This window comes from Diadema setosum, chromosome 1, assembly GCF_964275005.1.
Source record: "Diadema setosum chromosome 1, eeDiaSeto1, whole genome shotgun sequence".
Taxonomy (NCBI): Eukaryota; Metazoa; Echinodermata; class Echinoidea; order Diadematoida; family Diadematidae; genus Diadema; species Diadema setosum.
The window spans coordinates 46,397,535-46,419,284 of record NC_092685.1 but is presented as its reverse complement, the minus strand read 5'-3'; the positions used below and the strand labels follow the sequence as shown (position 1 = coordinate 46,419,284).

Sequence of the window (21,750 nt, the reverse complement as noted above, 5' to 3'; positions counted from 1 at the left end):
TTTGACATACGATGGGATCATCTCCCACAGACGTTTGAGAGTCTTATTGATCACTGGGATTCCGAGATCTCAGCAGGGCAGATCGTTCGCATATTTCAGTGACTGAAGAGATTCTGAATTTTTCAGCATTTTGATCTAGGAACATTACCCCTGAATATGATTTTATGTTTTGTTGTTGTTGTTGTGTGTAATATATAGATATGAAGTTATCAAATGATTGATAATATCTGTTAATCAGAAAAATAGAGCAAAGCATTTGAGTGCAGTCTGGCAGAAAACTTTTGCCAGAGTAATTTTCTTGGGTTGGGAATCAGGCAATATTTTCATTGATGTTAATAACACTTATTTTGTTTGCATGTTCTTTTTTTTTTTGTTTTTTGCTCATCAGCTTTCTGATTTGCTGATGATCTAGAGTTTTCTCTCAAATTTAGACAAAGTTTGGAAAGTCTACTCATGAGATGTAGTCATAAAGAGTGGAGCAGTATGATGACTGGCAAGATTTGACCAGTTTATTCATTTAATGGAATAGTTATTAGTAATCAATCAGTCAAAATTTGATCAACTTTGGCAAACCAATGAGTGAGGAAAAAGAATTATACATTTCATTCAATTAGTCATTATTACATGATAAGCTTACTAGTGAGCACATGTTTCCCCTAAAACATTTTTTGAACAGTCAAAAACAATTTTGTTATAGTCAAGTCGAATCAGGTTGTCTATTGGTAATGAGTGCAATAATTTGTTCTACAAATCCAATTTTCATTGCAACAGTGTGTAATATTTGCAAATTACTGATTAATAGATAATGTACTTTACAGTGGAGTTTTATTTGTATATTTTCTGTTTTCATTCTTCAGCCTCTGATGGAGAGATTTTAACGAGTATACCCAAAGTGAAACTGCTACGCAATGAAGTCAGGGAAGGTAAGCATATAGAAAGACTCCAGCAACAAGCTGGCATTAAAGACCTGACAGGGTGGGAATTCGTGGAGCTGTAAGCCCGGTTTGGATATACAGTTCGACTTCGATTATCCGGCCTCCTTTTATCCGGAAATCTCTATTATCCGGACACATTCACGCAGTGAAGGACTTTTTTTTTCATCCAAAAATTAAGAAAAAACAGTGACTTTAACATCTTTTCATGGATCTATTTCACTAATTTCAGAAGATGTGCATGATAGGTTTCTCAATATCTAATGAGGTAAAACATGTATGATTTTTACCTAAAGATGTACTTTATTTTTGTGAAGAAGGGACTACAATTTTGCGCAGGCTAGCATAGATTACACCACCATTGCGGGGTACGCTACCTGCCTAGCTGCCAGTGCACTGGGATGGCAGCTTGGACGGCAGCTATATACATTAACATTGCATCTCCCATATCCGGCCAATTCGCTTATCCGGAGGAGCGCTGGTCCAGACATGGCCGGATAATCGAGGTCGAACTGTATTTGAAAATCCTCATAAAGAATTGTATGTACAGCTTTATCAGTAATGAGTATGTCTTGTACACACAAAGCTGACAAGTGTCAACTGGAGTAGACCACTACTGATTATTGTAATGATGAACATTATTTGCTGACCTGTGCTATTGGTGGTTTTTGAATGCACCTTTGGTGATCAGCAAATGAATTGGGCCAGCCATGAATCCCCACGCTGCTGGGCCTTTTAGACAATTGCTTTAGATGTCTTTTGCTTGTATTGAATGCTTTTAGTGGTAACTCTTGAGTCTCAGTTGGTATAGGAACTTAAATCTTACACACAGCATCCTTTTAAGTAATTGGCATATTATGTCATTGAAATTCATTAATTACAGCAGCCACAATTCATGAGGGAAATGTTTAAATGAGATTAGTGTGTTCATGCACATGAAATGTCTATATCATGGGAAATGGAAATAGGCTGTAGCTTTTTCATCTTTATCTAAAATCAAGTAAGAATAGATTCATATTCTGATGCATGTTTATAACCAGTATTATATCATTTGAAAAGGACACTCATTTTACAGTAACAATAGAGCACCTAAGTGTGATGTCATGGCCATTCATCACCATGGAAACTGGTTCTAAACAACCTTCCCTGACCTGAAATATGAACATTATTGTTGCTAACCATGCTCGCACCTGGTTCCAACCCAAACTATAACAAAAGACTGACAACATCACATTTTTGAAACAACAGCAAAATAATTAGGTGTTCCTTGTACACAAAGTGAATATTTCTCTGTATAGGTATGCCATGCACACATACTAACACCCCCCCCCCTAAAAGGAAAAGATGGGATTCGTCATACTAGTTGCATGAAAAGTACGTGGTATCAATCAACATCCTCTGACTTTGAAAACACAAAAAATGTGATGTCTTAAGCATAGTTGAGATAAACTATTAATTCATTAAACTGAAATTGCTCCAGGGGAGTTTCATACTCGAAACAAATGAGAAAACCTTTTTTTTTTTTTAAACTTTACTTTTGTTACTGCCTCCATGGCCATTTTGAGATGCCATAAGGAGGATTTATTTTCATCATTCCCCTAACATCAAATCATAATTGATGTGATATTTGTCTGAATTTTGCTTTTATGCAGAATATCATTGCCCTGTCGCATTGGAGTACATTTGTCTTTTTTCCCTTTAAAAGCTTTTATTTCCCAGATAGTTTATCTTTTCCTTACTCATGCATGGCACACAAACACACACACACACACACACACACACACACACACACACACACACACACCCACACACACATACAGACCAAGGCTGAAATCAAAGGAGAAAGGCTGCACATTTCTCAATGGAAGGCCAGCCAAGCAATGGTTGCAAGGTTCGAGAAGGGAAAAAAGCAACAAAAAAGTAGACACAAAGAACCAGTTGCTTACCAACAAACACTGGTGACAAGGGGGAGGGGTCGAGAAAGGGAGAGAGAAGAGAATTGAAATACCTCAATGAAATAGGTATGACTTATTTGGCACTGAACCAGTGAGCTCACCCATCATTTACAGAACATTAGAGCATTGAATGCTTACTATAGAAATATGCTAATTTCATCTAAAGTAGAAAGCTGACATGAATACACACACACACACACACACACACACACTGTGTGTGTAAATATGTGCACATATTCTACTTTATTCATGAATAGCCTCCATTTCATTTTTAGCTGAAATAAGTATGTCTCTGTATTCAGTATCCCATGTTCTGCCAAGGACAAGTACTGCTTCTATGCCACAATAATATATCTGCCATATATGAATATAGTTGGATAATACCAAATATGCCAGAGACAGTAATCTGGCATGAAACCAGTACCTGTCCTCGGCATACATAGGCCTACATATCTCACTGCCAGAACACATATCAGTCTGATTCAAGACTTGGCACAGGAGTTTTAATGCTGTTATTTATTTGTAGTTTGTATTGTCTGTCTGTGTATATCTATTTTTTTTTTTCTTTTTGCCTTCTAGAGTATGCTGAAGGGTTCCTTTGCCAACCTTGCAACAACAACAAAAAAAAAAAAGAGAGAGAGAAAAAAGATAGAAAATACATGTTCTGTCATGCAGCAACAGAGTGAATAACCTTAAAATCAAATGAAAAGCTGAAAAAAGCATATGTCTACTACGTGACTTGGAGCCATTCAATTTCCCTCAAAGCATCATTGTGTTTGCTTGTATAGTTTGTCAAACATTTCTTTTCCTAATATTTGAATGTGCAAACCACATTTCAAGCTTGACTGATGTCCGTGTTGTGTTAAGGCTGAAACGTGAGAGGTGCGACAGCATGTTTTTATTTGTATGCACTATTCACAAAGGCCCAAGTTATGCTTCGGAAATTTCATTGTATAATCTGCTGTAAGACATTACTTCTCATAAGCCTTGCAGTGTATGCATGTAGCGGCGGATCCAAGGGGGAGTGCACCAGGCGCGTGCCCCTCTTTATTTTTTTGTTGAAACAATAGAAATAATAAAGAAAATGGGGAGGGGTGCATGCGCCCCCCTTTAATTTTGTAAAGGCGCCCCTTTTTACCAAATTTCTGGATCTGTCCCTTTGCATGGAATCTTTTCTGAAGACATTTGAGTATCTACAACCCCACTAAGCAATCTAGAACTCATACCTGTTCATTAATTGTTGTATTTGAGGTGAAAAATTTTCAGTTCATATTTGCCATGTTGTCTTGAAACTGTCCAATTGCACTTTTTATTTTTTTTTTTTTAACAGTTGGCTAAAAATCAAATTCCTGCACTAATACAAATATAGGGCTTCCTCTATTCTGATGTGACTCAGGCCATTGTCTCTCTGCTTTTATGACCCAGTAAATGATTAATGCAATCTATGTTCATGGTGCTTTTATAAAAGTAGTATTCATGTCATACATTAAAAAAAAATCTTACTTATGCTCATGTTGAACTATTGTATAGCTATGTCATAACCCTCAAAGTGTTTCTTTATTTCATTTTGAACGAATAAGAATTTATTTGTGCCTAGACTTACGAACAAGGACTTGAATAATGCATGAATGTGCTTTATATGAATATTCATGAGCTTAGTGGAGGGGAGGATACTTCTGATGATTTTCAAAGTTTCATAACAGATGCTTGTCATCAACATTTACACTAAGATCTACAATGATATGCAAGTGTGGTGTGTCTGAATTTGTGAAAATAGGTTACGAGCAAACCAAGGTTTCATGTCTGAAGTATCAGATTGTAGTTTGACATGTTTTCTATCATCCCAGTATCAAACTTGATAAAGGAAGTCTCCATCTGAGATTTTTATTAGTTAATTAATTAATTGATTAATCAATTAATTGATAAATTAATTTCTTTATTTATGTTTTTATTTATTTATTTATTTATTATTTATTCATTTTGTTTTATCATATTCTTTTTTTTTTGGGGGGGGGGGTCGTGACGGACTTTAACCATGATTTGATGACATAAAGATTAGTGAGAATTCATGTTATATGGATAATCTTTCATAAATATACCTTTTTAGAGATTTTTGTGGTGTTTGATGATGGACATCTATTTTTTTTTTCCCATGGCAGGTTTGATCCGATCACGAGTGAGAGGTGCTGATGCAGCCCAAGCCAACATCCTGACTTTTCTTGACAGTCACTGCGAGGCAAACGTGGGATGGCTGCCCCCGCTCCTGGAACGAGTCGCACAGGTCAGTAGCACTCAGACACTCATTTCCGCGGTCAGGGAGGGAAAAGGCAGTGTGGCTCAGCTCAGTCACTAGTAAACAGAAAATATTGACCAACTGATCACCAAACAGATATATTGACCATCTTTTATATCTGCATCTTGATGTATACATATGCAGTGATTGATAGTACATCTTGTCATTTTATGCTTTCAAATAGTTGACTTCAGGTTTCTTAAATAGGGTTTTTTAATGTGAGGTTAATCTTAGACCCTGTTTACACTGCTGGGCTCGGCCGCGCTTTTAATTCAAACCTTTCAATATTTTGTCGTAGTGGCACTCTGCTTGTAAACAAACGCAGTTTGGTATAGCGTGGTTTCAGACCCTTTGCCAACTGGATTCCGTGGCGACGAAGTCGCCGTTCGGGCAAAGGCCTTTGCCGAAGGAAAAATCCTTTGCAGGACAAAACCACCTTAAACTATACTAGTTTTCCACGTTGAGGGGGTTAATATCGTGAATAGCGAAATAGTACGGGCAGAGGGTCTGGAAGCCAGACTAAAATTGGCCGCGCATTTGGCCCAGTTTGCGTTTACACCAAGAAGAGGCCGGGCTCGGCCGCGGCTCGGCCGTGGCCGAGACCACCTCCAGAGCGAGGCCAAATGCGAGGCCAATTTGGCCTCGCATTTGGCCTTTTGCGCGTTTACACTGAAGCGGGGCTGGGCTCGGCCGCGGCTCGGCTACGGCCGAGCCTCGCACTGTAAACGGGGTCCTACAGTGTTTGATCTTTTGTTTATATGTATGATTTTTTTTTTTAATCATTATTCTAGTCTGTGCATGTATATGTATGTTTTCTTTGTGTGTGTGTGTGTGTGTGTATGTGTGTTGAATTGTCCATTCACATTTGTGAATGGAATGTGACCATTTAGTATCCCTTGTCCCACAGACTAACATCTGTAGATGAAGTCAGACAGGTAACGATTCAGAACATGGGATGGCAAATTCTTCAAAAATCTATTTGACAATTCATGATATAGAGAAAATTGAAGTCTCCTACTATGATGTATAGCTCTGCTGTAGCTGACTGAGTGCTGTGAATGTAAGGGATCGGTGTAATGATAATGCCAAAGCCATGCATAAAAGGAGTAATAAGTATAGGGAAGCATTCCTTTTTTCCAAATGGAAACATCTGCAGGCTTTCCCAGGAGTCTGAAAGATGTAATTGTTTTTTTTTTTTTCTGACCATTGGTCAATACAGAATGAAAAGGCTGGGTAAGCAAGAGTCCCAGGCACAAATTGCCCTTTTTTTCAATTGATTATTGGTATGTTTGATTGAATTTTAAAAAGCCTGTAGAAATTGGCTAGAGGGGAATGAGTTAGGGTCATTTCAACCTTTTTAGATTGGTAGAAAAACTTGTTTCAAAACATGCTTCCTGCCACGTAAGTTGTTGTTGTTGTTTTTTTTTTTAATAAGGTTTGTAAGTGAAACACATTTTTCAAAACTACGTTTGACAAATCATGGTCCGGAGGTGTATTTACGATCCAGTTTTGCTTGATTCTAGGTTTGTGAAACGTGCAATATGAATGATTTTACCTAAAGGTCATGAATTAGGAGGCATAGAACATAACTTGACCTTTATTCACTTCTGTTGTGGCACATGCATTTAGATACATAGTTATGCATGCGGGCATATTGGCAGTTAGTGTTGCTTGTTTGATGGACATAGCCATGGAGTTTTTGATGCAGCTAATGCATGGAATATCATGTGCCACTAGAATTTGATGAGGAGACTCATTTAAGGGCGGAGCACATTGTAGCTGTAAACCTGTTTCAGAATTTTATTACAAACAAGGTCTCTTGCAAGTGTGAAACCCTTCACTGACTGATGAGAAATTTGATTATATTGTGACTTCCCGTAGGAACATGGGTTATGAAAACATAGCGTTAATAATTTGAATTTCATAGTCTATTCACCATGCACCATTTAGGCTACATATGGACTTGCTATATACTCACTACACCCAACCAACATTGCCATTTTTTTGTTGTTTCATTTTGTGTGGCTTGAATTGAACTGGGGTAACTACAATGATCGTTTCTCATTTTGGAAATGTGCAAGCAGCCAATGTACCATTCATTTGAAAAGATGCACTAATAAGGTCAAAAGGTTTGTGTGAAATCAAATTAAATGCATTTGAGATCAAATATCAGTTAAAAAGAATTTGATATTGAAAATTTGTACGGTAATGTGTCTTCTCGACTAGACATCATCCTAGTAAACAACAATTTGTATCATATTACAGTGTCACCATCGGAAGATATTTTGAATATTCCAGCTTAAAAACAAACACAAAAGCATCTCAATTGATTACTGTTTATCAGTCTGACCAATTGAATATTAAAGTAACACTCCTCATTTGCAAGATATTATGTGATTGGGGTGCTAGATTTGCAACAAATATTAAAAAATTTAAACATGTACAATTATAACAAACTTTTTGCCATTTTGATTGATATATAGACATCGCATCACAATTCTCTAAGTGTAATGCTTCATGAAAGTCAAAGTTACCAAGACTAAAATGTTGATATTGTAAATTCTGAGATACAGTAGCTGCATTCAGGCATAGGAGTTACTGTGTATGAGGTTAGTTTAAATTTTCTGCGAGTCAAATTTTTCACAAATCAGGATTTCCGGACAATTTTGTGAGTGGTTCAGTTTGCGATTAATGTGGAGTACAATGTGTCACATGCGGGTACAGCAGGTCACATGCACACCACATTCATGTTAGGAACAGGGTTAATATTTTTGTATGTCTTTGTATTCACAAATAGCATGTGACTTGTGAAATTCTTGAAAGTAAAAACCTAGGGAAATATTTGGCATATATAGGCCTGCAGTATCAGTTTTGAGGGAGAAAGATTTGCGGTGACACCATGTGTATGTAGTACCAGTTTTGCATCGCAATGTGACAATTGGTTTTATTTACCTCTGTTCACACATGGCTATGGAAGAATGTGACTGGGAGGGGAAAGTTAGCTGTTTGAATATGGCTATGATGTTGATCAGAAATAGTTGCTTTTTTACAACAATTGCATCTATCACGCCATGTCATGCCACCATAGATTTGCAGAAATTTGGAAGATGATGTGAAAATTGTGGAATTTGTGATTATTTGTCCTATCTGTGCAGCAGGAGATGAAATCATTCAAATGTCTTAGGCTTTGATGGTCTCTGGATTGAATGTCATTAGAATAATTATTTCCTGCAATGACCCTCTCCTTGCTATACAGACTTTTACCACAAACTACAAGGTTCAAGTTTAGTGACATCATCCCACAATGATCTTGCAGAAATGTGTGTCTAGACAATAAAGTGGGTGATTGTAATCCATCTATCATTTGGAGGTCATAACCGTAATTTACTGAGGATTTCACCAGAGATTGTGTATCACAATGTAAAATTACAGTTCAGCTTAATATCATATGTATGTAAAGATGTGACATCACTCAAATCATTCCAATGGCCTAATATTCTATTTATTTGATCATGATCTTACAGTGAAGACATTTTTTTTTTTAATCATCATATTCATAAGTTCATTCATTTTGTGCACTCTTTTTTTTTTTTCACGTAACGGCATTTGCATGAAAAGAAGAATTAATTATACTGCAAAAGAGTAATGTGTCATCTGTGAAGCCGTTCCTTTGTCAAATGAAACCATATAGATTATGCAAGTTTAGAAAGCACAGGAATCATGAAATATATATAAAATTATCAAAAATAATGTAACCGTCAAAAGTGATTGATAATTATGATGATGATGAAAACAGTGAAATATTGCGCAGCTACTATAATAATATACTCTACTGCTCATTACAGAATAACATACATAATTCAAATCATGAAATCAATCATAAGTATCAGCAAAACATTATAATCAGGAGATAGAAGAAAAAGTTTCAGTTATGTGAGGAGATTAAGAAAGAAAATTAGGGAGCGTACACATCCTCTGAACAGACAACCTCTCTACTTGAATCCACTGTCTATGGCCTACTTTGTGTTGGCACTTCGCATATTATACTTGTCCGTTGATGAGCCATGCCTTTTTGAGATTTGATGGCATTTGGGAAGTTTGTAATTGACCTTCGTTTCCCCTTTCTAAGCATCAGCGCTGAGAACCACTCTCCTACTGCCGAATGTGTCTATGGCGTAACCTAGCAACAAGCTTTTGGCTGACGGCCATGATTATTATAAATGATCCATTGTCCTCAAAGCGATTAAACTACAGTTCGGGAGTACTTTTACGTTGAAAAATTATGTTTCACGTTAGGCTGTGTCAGCAAGAATCAGCTTGATATGAATGCTTAAATTTTCTTACTGTTTGCATCTTTTTGAGGGGATTAAAATAGAAATCAGAATAAGATATACTTGATAGTTGGCACCTGAATGTAAAAACTACAATATCAAGTTTGGTATGGCACAATTCACTTCCTATGTATGCCGTGCATCTTGGTTGCATTATTCGAAAAATTTTCTGCATTCCTGTGTGTTCCAAAGGTAAGGTAATATTTTAAATACAGCATCACTATCACTGAAACTCTACGTATGTTTCTTAAGTTAACTTGCAAGAGGATTTGTAACATGATTCACGGCCACTGCGAATTTGCAAGGACTCGGCGAATATTCTGTGTATTATTACGTTAGGAAATGGACGATTGCCCTGTGTTAATATTCTCTTTACCACTCTTTTCTCTTTCCTGCATGTCTCATATTTTCTAGCCAAGCCACTTGATGCTAGTGTAGTTATGACTGTGGTTGCTATGCAACGCATCTTTGCACAGTTGTCTTTGATCTAGACTACCTTCCGACCATCCTGAAAAAAGGGGGACAGGGGCCCAAATCGAATTTAAATGCGTCTGGGCAGAAGTTGCCAGAGGCTGAATCTAGGTCAAGAAATGAAACGTAACACCCTTATTCATCAGATTTTTGTGTTTTGATGGCATAAAGTGCTTGTCATCTCGTACAGATCGTACAGATTTTTTTTTCTCTCTCTCTGTGGGAGTGCGTCAAACCAAATTATCTCAAAAGCACTTTTTTTTTAACATATCACGGAAATCATAACAAAAAGGGTGGTCTGGGATAAACTGTGTGGTGGTGCATAATGGTTAGTAGAGGGTAGGTTTATGGGGATCTCGTGTAGGCCCTACTGTGTTGAATATCTCTGTGGGAAATTACTATTCATCCAAGGCAGCACCTTATAATGTAAAGGAATGACTCATTATATAAATATTCTTCTATTTTCATGTCTTTGTCATAAATTCAACGACACTTTTTTGTGTGTGGATGTTATTTGTTTTTAAAAGCAGTTAGGTATCAAATCTAGATGCTTTGGGGGTAAACATTCAAATAGCCATGAAAACGGGTTTAGGCAGCGTAGCATCTTGATACATTTTCCTGGGTGGAAAGGTCTATGAGGAGGATTTTGAAGGGCAAGGTTTGTACTAGGAATTGTAATCGGACCCAGCACAAACGGCCTTGTGTTGGCAGATCTGGCTTTGTGCTGAAAGCCATGTGCTTTGACTGTAGGAGTAAAGGCATGTGCGGAACATTTGCCTCCATGCGGAGTTTGATCAAGCTTTGATTCGACTGACCTGGTTCCATTCCCCTTTGTTTGCTGTTTGCCGATGTGCCTGGGAATACCACTGTTACGGAATGATTTCCAGAGCCTCCGAGTTTGCCTAGCTTCTGGAATGCCATTGTGTATGTTTTTTCTCCAGAGTTTGCCCAGACCTAAACGAGCAAATTTGCTGTATCCAAGCAGTGTCTATTTCCAATACGTGTGTGACTGGAATTTCCTGCAAAGATTGTCACTGCCATGAAAAAGCTTATTGTAGCAGAGACTTATGAAGGTTCCGTACTCTCTGGAATTTGCAGGATCAAGTGGAAAGCTATATTGATATTTGCCAAACGCTGACTTAACTGTACTGTAACATCACCTCACATTTGCAAACCTTGTTAATTTGTATCCTGTTCAAAAAATGAAATGATTTTTGAATTGAATTGGATTGGATTTAATTGAATTGAGTTGTAGTTGAGAGACTTTCAGAGTTGTTGGAGGTATGTGCTGTGACCATTCCTCTGTGGAGATGGCTTGTTTTACATAGGCCTATACTGACAGTTTCTGCATCATCAGACAGGGTTACAAATCCTCCGGCCCTCCCCCACACTAAAGGTGCCCTGCCTAGCGGATCCTCTCTGTTTTCCAGGAAGTCTGTTGAGTTCCACGTTTATAACTTGCTCCCTGTTGCCATGGCTATTTCTGTCGTGGAAATGGCCAGGACAGTACTAAAAGAATTTTTCACATTTTTTTTTTTTTCTGGATTGTCAGTGAAGACCAGTGGAAGTGACTCAGTTTTTCCAGAATTGATCCATTTACTGCCTCCCCGCCCCCACCCCCAACCCCACCCCCACCACATCATGATTCCATAGGTATCCATCCTGCTATAAGACTTCCTGTGGCGGAAGTAGGGGGAGGGGAGGTCGATAGAAATAGTGTGAGGCATGTACAAAGAGAGGGTGTCAGGTTTTGTTCCTCTGGAATCTGGTTAACCTCTGTGTACAGTGTAGTTATTCGCTGGGCCTCTCTGACATGGCCAAGTGCATTAGTAGGCTCGTTTACGATTGTTGGCATCATCAGGTAAATCACTAGGAGTAATGGTACCAAGCTACTCTTTATTCAATATCTATCTAAACTGCAATAACATTATTGTTTCCTCAGACATTAATGTGATATATTGGATTCATGGCTTTGTAGACATTATAATATTTGTCTAAATCTGCAGCTGAGATACTTATTCGTGCTTTGATTTCTTCTCGGTTGGATTTTTCGAATTCATTGTTGTGTAATCTTTCAAAAAAAGATGTCACAAAACTTCAACGGTTGCAAAATTCTGCTGCCCGATTGTTAGCTTTTACTAATAAGTTTGATTCCATGTCACCAGTTCTCCGTTCCTTACATTGGTTACCTGTAGAAAAAAGGATTATTTTCAAGATTCTGTTATTAGTACATCATTCAATTCATTCTTTTTCCCCAATATACATAAGTAATTCTGTTCAAAAATACAATCCGACACGAAGGCTACGTTCATCATCAGATGCATTCTTACTCCAAACACCCAGAGTAAAACATGGGTATGGTGATCGTGCTTTTTCCGTTATGGGACCAAAATTGTGGAATCAGTTACCTCTTCAGTTAAGGGAACTGTCATCTACAGAGTCATTCAAATCCAAACTTAAAACTTATCTGTTCCTTTCATACTGAGGACTGTAATTGCTGTATGTCATTAATATTGGATCAATATTGTATTTTTAATTGATATATGTTGTATTCTTTATTTGGTATATATTTGCTTTTGTTTACCATTTTCTTCTTTGTTGAAATGTTTGAATATGTATATGCATGTAAATATATGATATTTTTTCATTTTTGAAGCGCCATGAGCACTGAAAAGTGGACCTGTGCGCTATACAAGTAGCTGCTATTATTATCATTATTATTATTATTATCATTATTTTCAAAGCTTACTTGGGCCTTCACATTGATTTGTAAGCAAATTACTTATGCTAAAGCTATGAAGCTATGGCAAGGATCTTTGTTGTTTTGTTTGATAAATTATTATCTTGAAACAAGTACAAAATGTCTGAAAGACAAATAGGAGGAAAGTCACTACACTGCCATTTCAATTCTAGGAGGCAATTTATCATCAAGGTATGATGCAAGCTTTTATTCAAGCAATTTCTATCAGACTGGAAGAATAGCTTTAGGACAGCTTGTTTTTTAAAGCCACGAACAGTAACCCTTTTTGATCGCTTGTTTGGTAGGCTGCAGGTACTCAATACAAGTAGATTCATGCGATCTTTGCTCACCCTTTAACTATACTGAGCCCACATATCCGGCCATTGATCTCTTCCATAAATTTTTCTCGCAGCATACTTTTATTACTGTGTTGTGATGCCGAGGTGAAATTGACAAAACAGAATAGTAGGGGGAAAAGAATGTGTGAAAAATTGCTGTGAAAAGTGTAGATCTACCTCCATTTGATCACTACACACTACACATGCAGACTTTCTTTTTTGCTCTGTAATGTCAAACTGAGTAGTTCTTTGATTGTACTGCCCCCAGGAGCTGTGGATAGAGGGAAAGATTATCAGAATTTGTGTGGTAGTCATATTTAATGCCAGAAGACCCGTGGGTTTCTTACACATGGTGTTCAATAAATTTGAGACTTTGACCCTCAACACCAATAACTTCAAACAAACCTAAGCACGCCAGAGAAAAAGAGAGAAGGAAATAAAGAAGCAAAACTGAGATGCTGTGAAATGTTTTCAAGTGAATAACTTATTTATCACTGTGCCCCCAAAACTCAAGAATACATGTACGGTTTGTCTCCTTGTGACTCTAGTCTAGACCTCAGACCCATACTTGCATGTGTATTGCTGCCAGCTTGACAGAAAAAGAAATGCACAAAATACCCCCGTTCAGATGCAAGCCAGTTTATACCTAAACTCGATAAAGAAACTACTTGCAGAGAATCATCGTATAGCCGACAGACCATTCAGACGCTAATCTCTGTCATTCTGAAGAACATCGTATAGATGGCAGTTTCCCACTGCGCATGTTGTTATGGTCATGACGTTGCCGCTAAAGAGAGGAATAGTCACCTTTCGCATGAGCTCACATTGAGCCCCACCCAGTTATATCGTTTTATAATGGTCGCCATACGTTTAGACGCATAATGGACATGCTGGAGTGCTGATTCATGATCGAATTCTAGTTCAAAATGATGCTCTGACCATCGTTCCGTTGTATGCCGTTTCGTTCGTCAGCGTTCAGACGTATAAATTCATCGTATAGCTATACCATTTTGGTATAGCTATACCATTTTAGTATACATTTTTTGAGTCTGAACACCCTGATAGACCACAGGGAAGGAATGAGTCTTTGGCATCATTTCTCATTCCAAGAAGCAAAGTCTGCTTAGAAAATAAGTAAAAAATATAAGCAGCTGACATTACCTAGGATATAAACAGTGGTTAAATGTAGGGTTCCTGCATTACTCAACAGGACAAAATATTTGCATGTGTAGGTAGTCCGGCTTGCCAGGGAAAATGTCTTAATGGTTTTTGTTTCAGGCTTTTGGATGTGGCTGTGGCTGTGGTATGGCGGTGTGGTAATGCAACAAACTTCTAGAAAGCAAGACTAAGTTCACTCTGAATGTGAGGCCAATTGTCCATATTATGCTGATACCCCCGGGAGTGATTATATATTAAAGTGATTTTAATCAGAATTGTGGCTGCAATTCTCACCATGGGGAAATATGATTATATTTGTTAATTTTCCCCAAGAGAGTTTGTTCCCCAATAAGCATCTGAATAGGCACAAGGTATGCCTGCATGGCTTTGCCATGAAAGCTCAGCTTTTAAGTAAATCACTCTTTTTCATCGCTATATTTACTTCTTGTCATCGCTGCGAAGTATGCACCGTTATTCTCATATATTAATTCATACATATATACATATATACATATATATAATATATTGTATTATACTTTATGACTTGTACTTTTTACAGAATGTTAAATGATATAATTTGTCAGATGTACACTTTGTATTATGTATTTATAACCTTATGCTGGATGGAAATACAGTACAATTGAATAATAGGTAATAATAATGAAGTACCTATAAATCCAAATAAGTGTGATTGAAATCTTTTTGTGGACAAGAATTAGCTTGCATTTACCAGATGAAAGAGATAAATTTGATTATCATGGAAATAAAATACCAGGTACATGTACCATATTATATCTACGGTGTACTTCCTTTCAGAAATGACACACCATTTATAATCTAGGGATAAGTATTGAAAGATATTTGATGTTATTGATTTTATTTATCTGTTTGTGTGTGGGGGGGGGGGGGGGTGGTGAAGGGTATTGTTTAGATGTGCTGAAGGAAATATTCTTATCAGTTTTCATGTGAAATTTGATGACTTCTGAATGCTGCCTTGGCTAGCTGTCAAGAAAAAAATTGACATCCTGCATTGGAAGTTGTGGAATGGAGTAATTATAAGCAGATATATAGAACATCACATAGCTTTGATTCAACATATTTAGCTTATCTCCTATGACAGTTTATGAGGGGAAATGTTAGCTAATGTCCTTTCCCTGCAGCAGATGAATTCTGGTCAAGTTCCAAGCGCTTGAAGAGAAATGAAACAAATTGTTGCGTATCAGCTGTGATAACATAGGTGTCTCAAGTTTTGAGAGAATCCAGACACATCAAACATATGTCCTTTGGGGTCAGTGTCTGATACTGATGACTAATAATAGATGGGTTTATACCACCGTGTTCAGATTTTGTGTGTAATGTTGCAGCAGGTGTAGTTCCTGCTGAACAGCAGGTATGCCAAAGACTCGCCTGATATATTAGCAACTTAGTACCTTCAAACTGAACGTCATAAGATGCTAGATAGGAAAATGGATGGTCATTCTTGGAGGGAATAATATCTATAGATTTGAATATGTTAATAATTGACTGCTGTATGGATGACCAGCGGTCAGCCAGTAAAGACTGAAAAGGAACTGTTGCTGCTTAGTGACTGTAGGAAAACAAATCGTGCTGCGGTGTGTTGCATCGTGGGAGTTCCAGGTCTGCAACCAAGCTTCCTTCCTCTGGTGGTCTCAGGTTGCAACATATGGACCGTAAAAGTAGGCCATGATGACCAAGTGTAAGCTCTTCCCCTCGCAATGCCTTCCTCAGCTTCCGATGGGAAAGCCCTCTGTCATCTTCCAGAGAGAATATGGCCACCACACCGAAAGTGCAACACAGAATATAGTTTGTGACTGACACTGAAATCATCAAGGCTGTCATTTAAGTCCCTGAGGACGAGTCCATGAGAGTATACTCGGGCAGGGGTCTGTGGGAAATGCGTGTTGTAGCAAAATCAGCCCATCCTCAACGTGTTTAATAGCGGCATGTCACGCACAGCTGATCAAAATTGAAAAGCAGCAGGATGCAAAAACCGTTACCATGGTAATTTTTGTGTGTGAGCACACACACACACACATATACAGATATTACTCTTGTGATGCAAACATTGGTCTTGCTTGGTTTTTCTTGGAACTCTCGCATTGATTTAGCCCTGCACAGCATGTTTGGATGGTATCTAATATGACAAGCCATCATTTTTTTTAAATCCCATAATGCAACTCCCCACACATAGATTTGCACACTTGGATGCCTGGGGACATGCTCCAGTCATTGTTCAGCATGTGCAATCTGGAGATTCAAAATGTTTCATTTGTAGCAAAGTGACCTTTTCTCTTTTTTTATTTTGTGCCATGTTGGAACGGTGGCAAATAAAATTGATTTTTACATCATGATGCAAAACCTGATAATTCCTGTGTGTGAATTGCGGCTATCAATGTGAATATTGAGCAATGAAAACATCTGTCAAGGCTGAGGCAAATCTTTCCTGATATATCATGGTCCATCATGTGTTACCAAGGAGGTATACTCTCATACCTCCTTGGTGTTACTAACTTCTCTCCTCCACTCACACACACACACACACACACACACACACACACACACACACACTTACTTGACTTGGAAAATAACTCTAATACCCCTTTCAGGTAATCGTGGATGCGGATAATAGGAGCACAAGTCGTAAAATTTCGATTACATGAACGGGAGAGGAGTAGAAAAGTGCGCATTATTTTTATGCTGCTATTATGCGCATAATTGCAGCATGAGGAGTAGATCGAGAATACATGAACGCGTTTTACGACTTATCCGCACTAACATTCCACAGTTCGGTCAAAGGTCACTCGATTTCCCGCACAACCGCTGATTGCTGAGCTTGAGCGCGCGAGAGGTGTGCATACACGTGAGGATATTCACCGGAACCATACGTCATTATAGAGGCGTGCGCAATAACCATGACAAATAACTCGCACAAATAACTCGCACCATTATATGAACGGGTGCTCGTAAAAGTAGTGCGCACTTCATGGGATATATGAACGCGATTTTGACTACTTCATCCGCATTATTTGGATGCGGATAATTGAACCGCGATTACCTGAAAGGGGTATTAAACCCACGATACACTCAAAATTTTCCAGGTGCCTGCCAGTTGCGGATCCAGGAGAGGGCACACCAGGGCATGCCCCCCTCTATTTTTTGTTAAAATAGAAAAGAAAAAGAAATGAAATGAAAGGGGCATGTGCGCCTCCTTCATTTTTTTATTTTGTGCCCCCCCCCCCTTTTCGGAATTCCTGGATCCGCCCCTGCCTGCCCCTAGATCCCGCCTTTGCTGTCACTTCTTTCTGCTGCAGTTATCAAGAAACAGATTAGCCTCTGGTCGATTTGCGGATAACATGGACTGAACATTGTGAATAATATGTTCCTGATCTGTTGGATTTTTTTTTTTTTTTTTTTTTTTTTTGCAGTGGTTTTGGTTTGAATTGAGACATAATGACGACACTTCTGGGTGTGTTAAAAGGGTTGTATTGTATTGGGCTATGAAGACTATAGCTATAGATGTGTTAAAGGGGTTGGAGCTCATTTTAAAAGGGAAGAATATTTCATTGAGAAACAGCTCATCAGAGCCTAAAACAAGGACATAACTAATCTTCATGTCATCATACAATCTGTCATTAGAGGACATTTGCAGGATAAATTTAGCTGACTACCAATGTGATAGACAGCTGAAGAGCCAATAGACAAAAAATGAAAAGCAAATATTGAACACTCAAGGTGTGCCTTCTTATCTCATTGCCAAAGCTGGAGTCATTTTTATCTGTAGTACACATTTTTCCCCCTCATACTCGCATTAGATTTTACTTGCTTTCTCCTACTAAAATATGACAGTAGCTGGGAGAAATTACAAAGGAAAGCGTCATGACCTTCAAACTCAGATTTAGAGAAGTTTATGGAAAGAACTATCTCATGTTTTGCAGCCTTCAATATTTTAAGATCCAAAATGTGCTGGCCTAGTGACTTTATCCACCTCACTGAAGAACAATGTGAATTGCGGTTTCCCCCGACACGGATACCCATGACAGATTTTGTCACCTAGGCTGTGAAATTGTGGGGGCACCAGCGCATTTCTGTGCTACTTTTAGAGGTTTTCCAACACGATTGATGAAATTATAGATGCTGTTTGCTTCCATCCATCACAGTGTGGAAGAAGTGGAATGCTTAGTGGCCATCAAAGTCAACCGTGCATGAGCTCATCCTGGGTTTTTGAATAAATCTAGAGTCTTTTGTGGCAGAACACCTGCATTTGTGCACTAGATCACGTCACCAACCTGTTTGACCAAACAAAGATGAATTGACATAAACTCTCCAAACGACATTAACAAAATGACGTGGAGGCATATGCTCTGAAATAATGTTTGAATGCTTCAAGCATAATTTAGGATGAGAAATTTCTTTATTCAAAAGTATGCTGCTGCGCACACATCTTTAGAAACCCAATTTTGATATATGATGTTATTGTGTGACCATGGAGCTGTAGCTCCATGGTGTGATAGAGAGGTGTTTAATTTGTGTTTCAAGTGGCTATTTTTTTGCTCTCCTGTGAGAGTAAGCTCATCTAATAGTATTCCCAGATGCCACTGACGCGATATGATTAAACTGAAACTGCATGACAAGCTTTTTACGAGAGGACAGATGGCACCCTGCTGAAGTCCAGACAGGTGCCAGGGGCGATCGAGGTCACTGCCAAAATCACAGCTCGGTTGCGATTTCCTTCCAAAGAGAATCATCGTAAAGAAAAAAGAAAAACAGCTTGACCTCCGCCTTCTTCCTTTCCAGATTTAATCAGGATGAAAGTAAAATATAAGGTTAAGGACTTACTCAGGAAACTGACTTACTCAGCTTCTTACGCCCCATTGGTCATGTCCTCCAGAAAGTCGGGTCTGGAAAGATAGACTATCCATCCTGTCATCTTCTGATGAGCTGAGAAGCAGATGTATATAATGCATTGAGGAAATTGTGGGAGATACAGAAGTTCAATAGGTTTTGGTTTCATATTGCCTATTCCTCTTCACCGGTTGGATTTCGCTCATCCGTGTTTGCATTCAGTCCGAGGAGTGTTTTTTTGATCTCCTTTTCACAGAACTTGCTCGTCATTTAATCTGTTGAAACAAATTGGCATGATGATAATCCAGCATTGTGGCAAATTCAAGGTCGGGCTGTTGTTGTAATTTGCCCATGTAAAAAAACAAGGATGTTTCTAATTTTTGCATCAATATTTTACAGTATGGCACATGTCAGCTGCAATTCAGTGTAAGTCTTATTTCATTTCGTGTTGAAAGACAGTGCTTTATTTAACCAGCATTTTTTTTTTTTTTACCGACACATGCAAAGAGGCAAACTCTCTTCAAAAAGTTTTCTTCCATGATTCCGAGACGGAGCCCAAAGATATGGGTCAGCTGGTTAAAGAAATGCAGGTATCAGTGGAGTCATCAGATTACATTAACTGTCTCATGACCACCAGGCAACCTGTTTGTATGCAGTGACTTTAAGGACACTTTAAATGTGTTGGTCTTGAGAGGGTTAATGGGAGAAGGAAACCTCCCATTCTCCTGGAATTCTTTCATTGATATCACTTGTCGCCATGGTAAAGTGAAAGTCCCCTCTCTAGAGGGGTTATTGATCTGACATTTATACAGGTTGTTGCATGTCCGCAAGACATTCGGCAGTGCAAACACTCTCGCCCACTTTGTCATGAAAGAGGCGGGCACTGATCGATACGCTGCCTATCGTCCAGCATACGGTCCATCATATTCGTTTTCACCCGTTCCAAATCGAGACTCATGAATAAACCATGGTTCTGGAAGATGACTAGTGTACATATGGGGCTTTTTCCTCCAAGTAAAGAGTTGCAAACATATACGTTTTCACTTCCCTTTTTTCGTTGTTTTGGAACAATTACAGCAGATGAGAAGGTGATTTCTGTGATGTAAATTGCTGTAAAAGTGGAAATTTTCACACATTTTGTGAAACATGTAACAAGTGCGAAAGTGAAAACACAATTGTTTTTGCTTGTTATATGCAACAATATATAATATTTTGATTCAGCAAAATTAATGATGTGCAAAATCAGTCTTTTCTGGCTGAGTGCGAAGAATTACTTGCACAAAAGTTTCCGCCTTTACTGTACATAAAGGAATTGAGACATCATACCATATCAACTCAACTCTGGTTATATGTAACACTATTTAATGTTTTGATTCCGCAGAATTAATGATATGCAAAATTAATCTTACGTGGCCAAGCGGGAAGAATTACTTGCACGAAACTTTCACTTGTTCTGTACTTGAAGTAATTGAGACATCATACCACATCAACTAAAGGTGCCTTTTGGAGTAACTGGTTATATGTAATACTATTTAGTGTTTTGATTCAACAGAATTAATGAGATGCAAAATTAATCTTATCTGGCTAAGCAGGAAGAATTATGTGCATAAAAAAAAATGTTTTTTACTGTACTTGAAGTAACTGAGACAACAAACCACATCAACTCAAGATGCTTTATGAAGTAACTGGTGGAATACTAACTAGAAAGTAGGATCATTAGCATGAAATACTGCTTATCATTATCAGCAAAAGACAGAACTAGTAGGAAAGGATGAAATTAAAAAGTAGAGAATGATATTTTCACACTACAGCTGACCACTTGAAGCAGTATGATATCTTTTTACTCCACAACAGAGCAATACCGATATGTATCTTGGCCATGGTCTAATTTGGCCAAAGTAGATTCCCATTTCTTTGAAAATTGCATCGAAAGGATCAACCTGAGAATGGATTGGATCATAAATCTGGGGTATAATGGATGCGCGCTCTTCTGACTAAAAAGTTTGCATCATAGCTAGACGCTGATTAACTATTGATGTGCCGCACCAGGCTAATTCCACTCCAGTGGGCTCCTGTGCATAAATGATGCAATATTCACCAGATTGACAGAAATCGGTAACATTTTTCAGAGCTGTTTATTTCACTGCACACATCATCTCCATCTTTCTGTGGAGAGAGTAGCACCTGGAGAGCACATTTCCTGTCTTGTTACAAAACTTTGCATTTTCTTGACTTTCCTGCTCACAAAATATAACAAAATTTGTTGAGATACACATCTTTTTTTAACAATCTTTATGAGTTCAAATGGACAGATTACTGATACGAAGAGAAAGACAACAAACCTTTCATATCTAATTTTAGTTATATTTCCTCGGAAATGATAGCTTGATTCGGGTATATTCAGAGCACTGTCTCATACTAGTAATCCATTGTGAGCTTAATTCGAATGTGATTCACATTTACAGATACTAAATTTTTATGCTTTGATTAATGGCAATGACTGTCTGTATGATATGCATGTTTAGAAAAGTTCAGATGCGCACACAACTGAATAAAATTCCTAGTCAACTCTCAGTCGTTGCTGAGATGGTAAAGTGTCTCTCATAGTGTAGTGAAGCTGTTATTCTGTCTGTTGCTATGACGATGCCCTGAACTGCATCCTTGGAATT

At 38.1% G+C, this 21,750-nt stretch overlaps 1 protein-coding gene across 1 annotated transcript in view; it reads left to right on the top strand.

Moving 5' to 3' along the window:
* LOC140231432 (polypeptide N-acetylgalactosaminyltransferase 2-like) overlaps positions 1–21,750 on the top strand; it is a 136,215-nt gene that overhangs the window by 48,001 nt on the left and 66,464 nt on the right. The window contains 2 exon segments of the mRNA XM_072311559.1: positions 858–923; positions 5,047–5,168. Coding sequence (XP_072167660.1) covers positions 858–923; positions 5,047–5,168 — 188 coding nt within the window.